Here is a 14362-nt window from a genome sequence, read left to right on the forward strand (position 1 = left end):
GAATTTTTTTTCAAATTTGAATTGAAATTTAAATTAAGATATATTTCAGTCGATTAATTTTTAGTCGATTCTTTGTAATGTAAGTCGATTAATTTTTAGTTGATTCTTTGTAATGTACAGTAATTGCTTGGATTTTAGAGTATTTTAGACACAAACTCAGTGTCTAAACAAACTCAAGTAAGAATATATATATATGTATGTGTTATATATATATATATGTATGTGTTAAAGGCATTAAGATGTTGCTATTTCTTTAAATATCTTTTATTGTGTCACCCTTTTCCCCATGGTCACAGGCACTGAAAGTTTTAACATCTGTGATACGTCAGTCTGTGATACCATACAGCTCCTATTTGATTAAACCAAAGTGTACCTAAATGCACATTTGTAGACGGGATGCTAAATCTTGAAGCGTTGCCTCCGGGTTGGTGTTTTGTTATCAGAACCCACCAGTTTCTGGATTCATACAGCGACGATTTTCACACCACCCTCCCAAAACTTAAACTGCTCCAACAATAAAACAAATTCCAAACATATTGCAAAATTAGGAAACCTACATTAGAAACAGATTTAAATACTTATTGTGTTAACAGTCCCTTGGTGAGCTTTAAATCTTTAAAACACGTTAAATGTGTAGGGTCAGACTCATTTCAATATTATAATGAATGAGTTGATGGTCATTATGTTGGAGTGTGCTGGCATTGTTAGCAATCTAACAGATTCCTTCTCTGTGTTTCCAAAGTGTAAACAAGTTTCTAATCTCGGCCCATAACGCGTTCTAATAATCATAAGTGCTTGATACGAAAAATAAATTCTCAGGGATCCGAGAACAACTCACCCGCGCGTTGTCTCTTGCTCTTTTACAACTATAATTTGAATCTACGGTCTTCTGCTGCTGCACCCTGGCAGCTTGGGAAAGGTTTAACTGAATCACAAGCCGGCTTGTTGCTCATCCAGCTGGAGCTGCTCAGCCACACACGGGTCGCCCAACATCCGTCCTCCAGTAATTCAGCTCGGTTTGGTCTGGCTTGTTCTTTTCTCTGCTTTTCTCTCACCATTTTAGTTTCCTGTATAGCCTCTAACAGTCAGCACTATAGCAACTGGGAGAGAAAAATGCTGAGCTTGGTGTGTGCTTGTGTGTGTGTGTGTGTGTGTGTGTGTGTGTGTGTGTGTCCGTTCTTTGTTTTATGATTGTGCTGCTCACAATCCTTACAGTGCCAAAGATGAGCTTTTTTTTTCCTCATAAAGCAATATTGTTAAGAGAATTCAAGTGTAAGTTGAGTATACAAGAATTTGCTTTGTAAAGATTCGATGTCTTGTATACAAAATGTTTTAGATTCATTATACATAAACAATGTAAACATCCCTGATAGATTTGTTGATTCTGGTGGTTTCAACACTGAATACATCCATGCAGTTACGTTTGTACATCAGCTGAGTCCAACTCTTAGTCTTAATATAGCAGATGTTATACATTCATGATGCTCTCTTTAATAAAACTATATAATTACCTTGCAATTCTGCAATACACTAAGATTTCTACTGCAGCACTGCAGTAACTCACTCACTTCTACTGTTGGACCTGCGGCAGATGCAAGTCTCACTGCCATTCGGTTGCAGTGCATCTGTAAGCTCTCGTACACTGAAACTGCTGGAACGTTTATGGTAATTTGATGATTTTTTAATTTGCAGCCTTTTTTTCCTGATTGATTCAGATGATTTTGCTTTGGACTGAAAATGTATCACCGGGCCATTGGAAATTTTATTTGACTTTTTTTTTTTTTTTTTTTTTTTTTAATTGATTAAATAATTAACCGAGTCCAAGCAAGATCAAGTCAAAACGACACAAACTCTCCATAAATGTTGCCATTTGTGGCGTCTGCGATTTCTCAATACATTCTTTTGAAAAATGTGACCCTTTGGAATCTGATGGTCATCCGTGACCTCTCAAAATACACAGATCAAGCGCCTGATCTTTAGAAAGACACTGTAACTCAGAGGGGTTGATTTTCTTTTCTTCAAATTCTCCAGATTCAAGATTTTGGGTTAATGAAAGACGCAACCTTTTAGCAACAGAATCATTTATTTAACTGCGATGGAAATCAGACAGAATAGCGATGGAGCAGTCACCAGCCAATCATGCAACACTTCAGACTGTAATTGAAACCATCACCAAAGGTACAAATGTCAGATTGCTTTTACACAGGTTTTTTTTCCCTCCCTAGACATAAAGATGCAACAAATGTCTCCATGTATTGTTCTTTTTTTTAAAGAAAACCCAAATTATTTCAATAGTCAATCATCAAAAGTGAACAGGCAGAAAAGTACTTGCAATGATTTCACTTGAATGCATTATCAGAGCGGTCTAATAGACAACCAGCACTCTTCTATTCTTGTCTATCTCGAACCCCCTACATGGTTTTTCCTTCTGGTCCTCAGCCGACTGATTCAGACATGCACATGTTATTCCTCAAAAATGGTGCTAAAGCAATAGAACTGTATTGGCTGTTCATTAATTAGTACTCAATTTTAAGAGTTGTAATGATCTATTTTGGTCGCCCAGATAGTACATTGCAATTGTGAATCATTTTGGACTCGTTTCTGTTTACATGACCGTAACGTTGAATATTTTTGATTTTTGAGAATCCCAGTGGATAGAAAAGAGGCCCTCTACAAAATCTATCACTTCCCGTACAACGCCCTTGTTGAGTTGTACATATAACAATGCACACCTTGACATTGCAACCCATTCAACCAAATTGCTGCACAATGTCTCACTCGTTTATCTCATTAACATAACAAACCCTCTCTATTTAAACTGATCACCTTCCCCGACCTTAGATCTGAAGAGGCTTCTTGGATGGAAATGAAACGTCTTCCATGACAGAAACTAATAAGATTTGCTTGAATAATTATTCACAAAATGATGGAATAAGAACAAGTGGTGTAAACCAGAGCCCTTTGTTCCTGGTTCTGCCGCTGTAAATGTGCTTCGGCTGGCTTCTTTAAATATGATTCACTTGTGTTCATGCATTCAGATTAATACTGTGAAAGGTACGTTAGACTTCATATCAATTTAAATGTCCAGTGCTTTCGATTCTTATAAATGTCAAAGTGTCCGGATATATGCTATGGTGGTGGTTAGCAACACATGCCATTTGATCAAAGAAAATTTGATTTGCCTAGTAAACCGCCATCTTAGTGTAAATCAATTCTGTGCTCGCCATCCATCGCCATCCTAGAAAAATAATGAATATAGTGGTTAATGGCTGCTCCAAGCCTATTATATTTGGACGTGTACGTATATGTTTCAAAGTTGGTCGCTTGCTGCAGCCCCTGTGAATAGTTACTCAAAACAATGTCCATTGAATATTCTTGTATTTGTCCTTACCAGCAGCGTTTGCCAAAGCTAAGTAAGACCGGGAAAAGAATGATCCGGAGTGTGGTTTTACTTTTGGTTGCCATTTGTAGATGTTGGGTCCCGGCTATCTTCAGATTCAGCATTTTTAATTATCTCTGGTACATCAGCAGTAGTTGTCACTTCTGGAGTGTGAGCGCCGTTGCTTCCCTGCATGTCACCGCTCTGAGGTTCTCCTTTGGCTGTACTTGTTTGACATTTTCCGCCAAAGGTAGTATTAACTGTTATGTTACTTAACTCTTCACCTGCTTCTTCTGGTAATAACGACATCCTTTTGGACAGTCTCTGGGGGAGAAAGCTGTGGAGAGAAATTCTGTGACTTGACCTCAGGGTTGCTTGATCATTGACGGCACCGTCCTCTAAAAAAGGTGAAGGTCCGGCCCAGTCGTTTGTCGTAAACTGCCTCTCCTTAAGCTTTCGTCTCTTTAAGTAGACCACCAAAAGTCCAAGCAGCATCAGTAGCAGGGCTGCCCCGATTAGACTCGCCACCACTGTGCTGTGATAGAATTCATTATCGGGCCGCTTCTTTTTAGGATCTTTATGTTTCTTTGCCTTGGTGATGCGAACAAACGGGCTCTTTGTTGCAGTTGTGGATGATTTGTACTCTTTTGTTGATTCTGTAGCATGTGTTACCGAGGGTGTGGCAATGAGGCTTGTAGACTGTGACGCCACTGTTGACGTTTGTTCGGTCGTGAGCAAGAAGGGTTTTCCTGCGTCCCGGGTTTGGGTTGCGCCGCTTAGCATCGGAGTTGTACTCACAGAGACTTTACTGATTGCAAAAGTTGTCGCTGAAGTTGCAATAGATCTCATGCTTGTTTTAGGGATGACAGGAGTGGTTGGAGCTGTTTTAACCCTGCTGTCTGGCGAAAAACTTCTAAAACTTGTTCGAGTCATTGGGAGGGAAGTTTGAGGCCCTTCTGTGTTTTCTCCTTGTTTTCTACTCACAGCTGTTTGTGTAACGCTTTGACCAGAAGCCTTTGACAAAATTGTTACGCCTCCAAACACTTGGGTGAAGTTGTCCGTGGTGCCAAATGTCACTGTACTGCTTGAAGTCAGTGACAACATCCATAGAAATGTTATACTCATCAAAACACCAGCCATTTTGTTGATGAGACTTGGTAGCTGAAAGAGAAAAGTTATTTAATAAGAATAGTGTATAAAAGCCCCACTGACATCTCACTCACAAACACATATTTCAGTTAGTGTGTTTCGATGAATCAGATTGACAAGTTGTAATAAAAATGTATGATTTATTTTAGTAATCTGACATGCGTTGATTATGTGTAAGTGACATATCTCTAATATTGAAATTAAATCATTTCTGATTACAGACTAATAGATGTTGAAAGGAAGAAAAAAATGTTGCTTTTTTGTAGTGAAGCGTTTGTTTCATTTTGTTTACCGTAAATGTATTCAAAACTTCACAAAAAAGAACAAATATCACAACTTTGTACTCTCGTACTATCTGTTATCATTCTGGCTATCATTTGTTTATATGCTGTGATAAGGTTGTTCAAGGTACTTAAATGAGTTTAACCACCAATGAATTCATTTTTCTACATATAAGTTAATTGATTCTTATTCATTTTTTGTGAAATGTATCTAGATGTGTCTTGAGTTCCTCACCATGCATACCGCTGCTACGTGGGTGTGATATGGTATCTAACTGCAGTTGATTTTGTCTGACAAACTTTAATCACATGAAAACAACAATTTAGTATATTATTTATTTGACTAGAAATAAGATTATTTCAGATTGCACAACGTTAAGGGTTGGGATGTGTTCAATCTTTCCAAAATTTCTAGCTGTTTTTTTTTTTTTTAATTCATGTACTCTTCTAATTTCTCGACAATTTTTTTTTTTATTTTATCTATGCAGGTTTTTCACCTTACTTTCAGCTTTAGAGTGATTTCAAAATCGCCGGCATATTCGGTCGATCACATTTACTGATGATTATTAAAATGACTAAAAATGTACTTACGAAGGAGAGATCCTCTGTAAAAAGTTATCTGTGTCCTTCAAAGATCTCCTCAGAGTTAAAAATGTTCCTATTTACATTGCTTTAGCTGCAGATTGATTTCAAATAAAGCAGAAGAGTAAAGAAAATGCTTGTTCTCACTGGTGCCCAAAATTTTGTCAGATGTCTCACTTACAGGAAGGATCAGTTGCGAAACTGATGACTACCATCAGCCCTCTTCCTGTGACGTGCTAAAATTAGCAGATCACACAACAACCCCAAATTCATCTTGGAAAAACTTAAGAAAGCTTCACCATTGCTGCTTCTTTAATGTACCTCTTACATCCCACCATGCACTTTTTGGCCATTTTTAGCCATGTTTAGATGTGGTCTGCAAAAAATCTGCCTCAAATCTTTTTGTGCACTGTCTCATTGCAGTCTCGCTTTTGGAAATGGCGATTGTACTCTCAGCAGTCTCAGACTAAAGGGTTGTCAAAGACTCTGTTCAGTCTTTTGTTTAAACCTGAGGTGTCAAACATCCGGCCCGTGGTCTGTGAACTGCTTTAATCCAGCCCGTGAGATAAAATGACCTGTGATTTTCAAAGAAATGTTATTATGCCATGATTTTACCCATCTGGTCCACTTGAGAATCAGTTTTCCTCCATGCGGGCCCATAAGCTAAAATAAGTTTAACACCCCGTGGTTCAAACCCTCTCTTCTTTATGTAAATATCCTCCATTTTCACCGATCCGCTCCCCTGTCTACTCTCTTCACTCCTGTCAAATTGCTTCACCAAAAGAATATTTAACATTAATGAAAGAACAAGGAAAAGCATCTTGAAATAGAGATGTTTTTTTTAATTCTCACACACCCTCTAAAGTACCCAGATTGTGGTTTCTAGAGAAGAAGGCCTACTATCATTCGAATTTCACCAGTGGGAATCAATAAAGCATCACCTTATGTGAAAGATATTATGCAAGACTGAAATGTTTATGCTACGTGCTAATCCTCTCAAACGGCTTGTAAATAGCCATAATTGAGCAGATAAACAGTGCTTGCGATCTTAATGGAAATGTTTTGTTTCTGCTCACAACCCAGATCGAGTTTACCCCGCTAATAGTTTGTAAAATTATCTATTTGTCCCAACTACACTTGCTCAAAAGGAAAGTGATGACATTTTCAGTAGTATTACAGATATTGCAAAACAGGATATGTCCACAGGTTGATGTTGTTTTTTTAATTTGCACAAAGTCATCCAACTAAAGTAAGAATACAAAGTTTCGAGTGGGAAGAGCCGAATTGACCAAAATAATGATCTCGTTTTGATATATTGATAAAACAAAAGTTGAACAGTGGAAACATTTACTACAGCTTTCACCTCTGCAAAGGTTGGGTTTTTAGAAAGTCGCATTCTGTCAGACACATGTGGAATCTTGTTTGCCAACATTCAAATGTTTAAATAAAGAAAGCAATCCTCATTTTTTAAATGTATTACTTTTTTATTTTATTAACAGCAAGTGTTACATAGGTTGGGATACATTTCGATTGGGGCATCATCAGACAAACTGTTAAAATAATTTACAGGTGCCTTTTTCAGTGAATTTTTAGACTAAATTTCAACCATTCAGAGTCCAAAATATCATCACGCTCTCATAATATCAGCTTCTGCCTGCAGAAATTACTGACTTCCTTATTTTGGTTCACTCGTATAGTTTTGACAGTAAGATAAAAATAATTGTAGCTAGTGATTGCACAGCTGTTGGAATGCTTATCAGATTAGATTAGATTAAATTTTCCACACATGGATTTATCAGCAGAGGCCCGATGATATTTTAATTTCTTTATTGTAACTGTATCTGATTAGGTTTTCTTTTAATTGTAAGTGTGTTGGGGGGGGGGGGGGGGGCATCTCATATTAAGGGCTGCAAAATGAACAATAATGAAGTTATTATTGAGAAATTGAGAAAGAAAACGCTCATGAATACTAGTCAATTTGGTGACTGACTACAAAAGCATTATTTGAAATATAAATAGATATTCAATGCCCTGAATTTTGTGCTATAATGGTGAAAAAACAAGCCTTTTTTTTTTTTTTCCAGCGGTAGCCGTCAGAGATATTTCGCATGCTTCCCAATTAAATCATGCGCATGAAATAGTGAAATTCAGTTTTTTTGTTGAACCATTTTATAAATCACGCACATTTTTTTTTTCTTCATCTCGAGAGTTTAAATTTTTTCTTCGTTTAATGTGGAAACAAAGAATGCGCAGGTAAAAAAAAAAAAACTGCTGTCGTGTTTTGGAAGTTTACAGTCTCACACGACAAGAGGCATGTCTTGGAGATCTCTGGGAACCTCCTGGTAGGAGTCCTTGGTTATTGAACTCCGCAAGTGACTTGCCCTTCCCTCTGGATCCAAAGCCACTGCAGGAGCACCATCTTCAAGCCCTGCACCAGCTTCTTCTTCCTCTTCCTCTTCTTGTATGTCAGGCTCTTTCTTGTTCTCCAGCTGGCTCTCCGTCGTCACTTCCTCCAACACCGCGCTCATGTCACATGGCCCGATCAGTCCTACAGCCTCAGGTGGAACCGGACCCCAGTTTCCTGCCGCTCCCACCAGGCACATGTTGGAACGGGAGGTTCGCGGGATGTAAACCAGGCGCTGGCTGCGGTAGACCTGCCAGGCCAGAACCGCCACGGTCACCAGTAGGCACGCTATCAAACCCCCCGCGGTGCCGATGGCAACCAGACCCATCTCGGTGTTGATGAAGCAGTCAAGTCCGGTGCCGTTGTCGCCCTCGTCGAAAGAGCCGGCGCGGTCATTTGTAGTTCGGTTGAAGGCCGTGGAAAAGACCGAGCTTGTGTTTTCCGTCCGGTGTGCAGACCGGTGCATGTTGGAGAAGTCTTGGTCGGTGTCGGTGAGACAGAAGGGCGGTTGGTGAAGCAGGAGACAAAGACACAGAGAAGCTGCCGTGCTCTTCATTGTGTTCTGAGAACATTAATAATAGTTAGTAAAAAGTGACTTCACTGAACAGTAGGTTTTTTGGGGGGGGATTTTAGGAATGAACTATTTCATGGTAACAATTTTTACGTTTTATTCGGACTGCTTTGGGAGAAGCGTGATTTTGAGTTGTCTTTACTTACTGTCAGTAGTCTCATGTGCTTTGCTTAATAAGGAATGGGAGACTCTGCAGTCGCAGGGCGAAGGTGCTCTGATGCCACTTCCTGTACCGACTCTGGATGTTTGTTTGTTCTGCTTATTCAGTATCCTCTGGTTTGTCTTTGCAAAAAAGAGGAAACAAAAAGGGAGATGCGTTTGTTAATTCCACACTCATGGTCACATATGGACCCAGCCAAAACACATTTTTTTGTTTTTCTTTTTTCCCCCAGGTTCAAAACTGGACAAATTAACGGAGACCTGCTTATCTATCACGTCCTCCTCACCCTGAAGCCCTACTATGCCAAACCCTATGAGATTGTAGTGGACTTGACACATGTGGGACCTAGCAATCGATTCAAGACCGACTTCCTGTCCAAATGGTTTGTCGTCTTCCCCGGCTTTGCCTACGAGAACGTGGCGGCCGTATACGTGTACAACTGCAACACTTGGGTCAGAGAGTACACCAAGTACCACGAGCGGCTGCTGACTGGCCTGAAAGGCAGCAAGAGGCTCCAGTTCATCGATTCTCCGGCCAAACTGGCCGAACACATCGAACCGGATCAACAGAAGCTTCCCGCAGCCACACTGACCCTGGAGGAAGACCTTAAAGTGTTCCACAACGCCCTGAAGCTGGCCCACAAAGACACCAAGGTTTCGATAAAGGTAAGGCATCCAGGTGCTTTTGAACGCCTCGATCCAAAGGCGTCGCGGTTTGTTGATATTCCGAAACTTCTCTTTCTCGGTCGCCAGGTCGGCTCCACCGCGGTGCAGGTGACGTCGGCCGAGCGGACCCGGGTTCTTGGCCAGCCGGTCTTCCTCAACGATGTCTACTACGCCTCCGAGATCGAGGAGATCTGCCTCGTGGACGAGAGCCAGTTTACCCTCACCATGGCCAATCAGGGCACGCCGCTCACGTTCATGCATCAAGAATGCGACGCCATCGTGCAATCCATCATCCATATTCGGACGCGATGGGAGCTGTCGCAGCCGGATTCCATCCCTCAGCACACAAAAATCCGTCCCAAAGATGTTCCCGGCACGCTCCTGAACATTGCTCTGCTCAACCTGGGCAGTTCCGACCCCAGCCTCAGGTCTGTCCTGCAATCCGATAATCCGATCCGTCAAGACAACACTTACTGAATTGAAAGCAATGCCAGTCTCACCTCGTAGAATGAATAATGAACAGAATGCAAAATTGAGGGTAAAATTGTAATTATTTGGATTTTTTTTTTTTTTTTTTTTTACTTTTCCCTTTTCCCAATATATATTATTAATTCCACTGTGGGCTAGACAGTGCTTAGATAGGGACAGGCAATAAATCCTTAAACATTTCTCATTGATTCTTATTTATTACTTATTTCTTGTTTCCAAGGTTTTTTTTTTTTTTTTTTGCAAAGTCACACAAAAAGGTTTGTTCAATCAATCTAGAATCAAACACTGAACTACAAAATCCCTATGGGAGTGGGGGGGTGGAATTTATGGCATAATCAGCACTATTTTCTTAAAATAAAAGGAATTTTCATGAATGAAAAATGTAATCAACACATTTGATAAACTGGATGTCAGCTGAGAAAAACGGTTCGTAGACAACTAATCAGTCACTACTGCTGTAATATGTAGTGTTTATAAAAATGTAGTGTTTTGAGGGAGGTTGTACGATATTTCTTGATGAGACAATTTAGTGTAAATATGATATCATCAATTAGCAATCAAAAAAACAAAGTTTCTCGCTTGTGTATTTTGTACTTTAACCCTGAATACGAATATATGTACTTTACAGTCAGTCGGGTTAATTGATATAATATGTGTGGGAAATCATTTAAAAAGAAAACGTTTTTCGATCACTCTCCATAAAGAGTCAGTTCCTAATTATTCTTGAATTAAGAAAAAATGCCATCATGCAAAAATGTATTCATATGCCAACATAACAAGTTGTCTTCTATTTCTCTATAAATACAATTCCCAGAGGCTTCAAGTCACCACTTACAGGTTTTTGTGAAATGTTTTCTTCGGTCAAGAAATTGGATGGGACAATAAAAGTACAAATATTCATTTGCATCCAATGTCACAAAAAAATATATCTGGCCGGAAGAGGACGATAAGAGCCTCCGGTTCTGATTTCAGTGCACGATATATGCCTTTTTTTTTCTTTTTTGATCCACTTGGCAAAGCGGTACCGTTCTGACCGGCTTCTGACTCTGCCTCCCACACAGATCTGCTGCGTACAATCTATTGTGCGCTTTGACCTGCACCTTTAATTTAAAGATCGAGGGCCAGCTGCTGGAGACGTCCGGCCTCTGCATCCCAGCCAACAACACTCTCTTCATCGTGTCCATCAGCAAGACTTTGGCGGCCAACGAGCCACATTTGACACTGGAGTTCCTGGAGGAGTGCATCTCTGGCTTCAGCAAGTCCAGTAAGTGCCTTCAGCCCGGCCGCATTTCGCTCCAAATTTCAAGGTGTTTTCCCTGCCAGCTGAAGAAGTGGATCAACGGAGATTGCGCTAATAATAAACATTGTTTAAAGAACTTAGAATCAGCACTTGCGGTTTAGCATGAAGGTGATAAATCTTGTGTGATGGATTATTTCTTTTCTCTCCTTCTCAGCTCCTTATTGCTTTAAATTACAGTTATTTGATTTATTTTGGTGTTTTCAACCAAACAAGCAAGTACTAGTCCAGCGAAGCTTCTTCATATTCCATAAAGCAACGATGCGTTTCTTTTGTGAAGACAGGCGTTGTTTTTATTATTTTGGATCGATTGATTCTTCAATCAAACATCCTAAAAAAAAAAAAAATCAATGTCTAATGGTAAACAACAACAGACAAATTACTGCTTTTTGTGATTTAATTTTAGAACTCGAATGTCAAGACAATTTTCAAAGACATATTTTACTGAGTTAATATATTTGTAACTGATGTGTGAAGAGAATATCCATCATTCTATATCTGTAATCATAGCTGGATTAATCGCCGTAAAAATTATTGCAGTAATCTGAGATTTCCCAAATAGGAAAGTCGCTTCAATCTAAATTGATCAAACTGGTTTCACTGAAGTATTAAAAAAGGTCCGTCCTCATTTTCCCGAATTCATTTTAAACCGCCAGAAATGTAAATTTGTATTTAAAAACAGGCCAATTTTAAATGTAAGAACATATCAACTCACAATTGATCATTTGCATGAATTCATTTTAAAAATGAGCACTTTTATGTGTTAAACTGACATATTTCAACCAGCTGACCATCTGAATTTTCTTATCTTTGATGGATTTCTAATTGAGTTTGCTTCAAAATAAAAAAAAAATCAAAAAAATGTAAGTACTGCATATTGGTTTGTCACTAATTTCCTACATTTGATTTCGTAACCATTGGAAGTCATAAAAAATGTGTTTGTCGTCAAAGTTAAGAATGAGGTAAAAGGGGAAGAAAAATAGAGCGTTTCGTCCTCTTCCAAGGTCGCAGAACGCTCTCCTTGCTCACTCATGCTTTGCTGCTCAGGTATCGAATTGAAGCACCTCTGCCTGGAGTACATGACGCCGTGGCTGCTCAACCTGGTTCGATTCTGCAAGCACAACGATGACGCCAAGCGCCAGCGCGTCACCGCCATCTTGGACAAGCTCATCACCATGACCATCAACGAAAAGCAGATGTATCCATCCATTCAGGCCAAGATCTGGGGCAGCCTCGGCCAGGTGAGAGAGCATCGCCTCCGCGTTCGAGCGCGTCGTCGTTTTGTCCGGCATCCGGGATGGTAAGAATACTCGGCGTCCTCAGATCACCGACCTTCTGGACGTGGTGTTGGACAGCTTCATAAAGACCAGCGCCACTGGGGGGCTGGGATCCATCAAGGCCGAGGTGATGGCTGACACCGCCGTCGCTCTGGCGTCAGGAAATGTCAAACTGGTCTCCAGCAAGGTAAGACCCCAAGCTAAATCACCCCGTGCATTTTCAACCAGATACTTGTAACTAGTGTAGAAAATGACTCTTTAGTTTATTTAGGTAATTGTCCGGAAATGTTAGTGCCATTTTCCCTTTTTTGTAATTTAGTCTCAGGTTTGGATATAATATTATTGCATTATATTTTGGTGATTGTTGATTATAGCATAATTATTTATTATTACTTTATTGTATTTAATTTTGCTTTTTTTGTTGAGTACATGCTTATTCATGGCATATGTATTTAACCAAATAAGGCTCGGAGCAGGCGCTGAGCTATGACGTGATCAGTTCAAATGTGTATAAAAGTAAAAGTGTTGGATACCGGGGCCGATTCAGTAAAGGACGGAGCGAACACACTGTTTTCTACCGTCGTCAACGGTAAACACGCGTAGAGACTCGTTCTTTCCGTCTTAGAGTGGTTAAATGAGTGAATACTTTGGCAAATACTTAGAGGGAAATTTAGCCACTACAACTAGGGCTTTGCGATATTGGAAAAAAAATACGTAAAATGACAAATATCACATGAAATCCCAAATGCGTATAGAATATTTGTCTATTTGTCCATTTTTATTTAATTGCTATTAATTCTTAGGTAATTTGATCATTTTTGGTGTCATTTCTAGTTGCCTTCAAGTTAATTTCCTTTTTTAACAGGAATTTCTTTCTACTGATGCTCATGAGTTTGCTTTCCTTTTGCTTTGCCTATTTTTAGCAAATTTAGGAAGGTTTGTGACAATTTTGAACGTTTCTAGACCGTTAAACATTTTTACTTAGATTTTGACAGGGACATTTTCTGCTACAATTTCTGATACGAAACAATTCATGAAACAGTATCTCAGTTACACCGTGTTTGAATAATACTTGTCGTCTAATAATGATTTACTCAGCTCCAATCGTATCCATATTTTTAAGCCACATTCCTCTCGTAGCAGATCAAACCGTCTCTTCATTCACACACAATAACTGTTCCTGGAAAACCAGACTAACAGCATTGCACTGTTTAAATTAAGATACTCACCAATCCGAGAAATGTCCAAAGAAGGAAATCCGACCGTGACTTAAGAGATCCACGTCAACCTGCTCATCCTCTCGCCATCCATCATCTGTGCGCTCTGGGTCAGCGCTCGGCTACTCAGACAAACAAACAAACAAACAAAAACACAATAGAAAAGCCGGGCCGTGGCTCGGATCATGGCATACCCCAGCACTGCTCTGAAAGGCCACCATTGTGGGTGCGTTTCTATAAGAAAGTGCGATTTGTGTGAAACTGCAAGCCTCCTTTGTGGTTTCCTAGCGCCTTACCAAAGGGGTCACAGTGGATTTCCCTATCTTAAAAAAAAAAAAAAAAAAAGGACTGTGCACCTTCAGTTGTAGTAAAAGCCCGCAGGAGTCATTTTTCTGGTGTTTTCACGGGCATCTAGACTGATGTCATGGCCGGACATCTGGGGACAACAGAGTCTTGTCTCCGACTTGAACTCTGCGTCACCCAAAAGTTTTCTTAAGGCTTCGGCTTTTCTCGCCGGTAATGACCATTGATATATTTTCATCCGTACTGTCACGGATCCAAAGAGGCTTTTGTAAAATGTTTACCGAGGTGATTTACTGCACTTTGGTTAATCTGTTCTAGTGTCTCAAGTCACACGGTTTCCTAATATCCTGCTCCAGTTTTTAAGTTTTCTGTCAGCCGGAATTGAGCCATCTGGCAAATTGTGAAAAAACTCAATTTTTTTAATTAATATATAGTGATTGATATCATTTGAGACAAACAAGAAACTGAAAGTTTCCTTCATACCGGAATAAATTAAGTTAATAATCAACCAAAGTGCCTTTTTGGTTATTTTTCAACATACAAGGGGTCCCCGAACTACGTCATCCAAGACTTTAAATGATTTCAAAG

The 14362-nt window shown here is 39.7% G+C and overlaps 3 protein-coding genes across 3 annotated transcripts in view; 1 reads left to right on the top strand and 2 right to left on the bottom strand.

Moving 5' to 3' along the window:
• Positions 1-14362, top strand: part of nf1a (neurofibromin 1a) — an 80401-nt gene that overhangs the window by 51903 nt on the left and 14136 nt on the right. The window contains exons 36-40 of the mRNA XM_086141414.1: positions 8759-9191; positions 9279-9619; positions 10742-10944; positions 12025-12218; positions 12301-12441. Coding sequence (XP_085997540.1) covers positions 8759-9191; positions 9279-9619; positions 10742-10944; positions 12025-12218; positions 12301-12441 — 1312 coding nt within the window. The remainder of the gene's footprint in view (positions 1-8758; positions 9192-9278; positions 9620-10741; positions 10945-12024; positions 12219-12300; positions 12442-14362) is intronic.
• Positions 2065-5558, bottom strand: evi2b (ecotropic viral integration site 2B). The gene is made up of 2 exons (XM_086141388.1): positions 5401-5558; positions 2065-4540 (listed from the first exon to the last, which is right to left on the bottom strand). The coding sequence occupies exon 2, from the start codon at positions 4517-4519 to the stop codon at positions 3449-3451; it is 1071 nt and encodes a 356-aa protein (XP_085997514.1). The 5' UTR covers positions 4520-4540; positions 5401-5558; the 3' UTR covers positions 2065-3448.
• LOC147235233 (uncharacterized) lies at positions 6855-13594 on the bottom strand. Its single transcript, XM_086141402.1, has 3 exons — positions 13484-13594; positions 8513-8648; positions 6855-8357 (listed from the first exon to the last, which is right to left on the bottom strand). Exons 2-3 carry the CDS (start codon positions 8525-8527, stop codon positions 7689-7691), a joined length of 684 nt encoding a protein of 227 aa, XP_085997528.1. The 5' UTR covers positions 8528-8648; positions 13484-13594; the 3' UTR covers positions 6855-7688.

This window comes from Fistularia commersonii, chromosome 3, assembly GCF_037954325.1.
Source record: "Fistularia commersonii isolate RoL2024-O1a breed Wild chromosome 3, RoL_Fcom_v1.0, whole genome shotgun sequence".
NCBI classification, from domain to species: domain Eukaryota; kingdom Metazoa; phylum Chordata; class Actinopteri; order Syngnathiformes; family Fistulariidae; genus Fistularia; species Fistularia commersonii.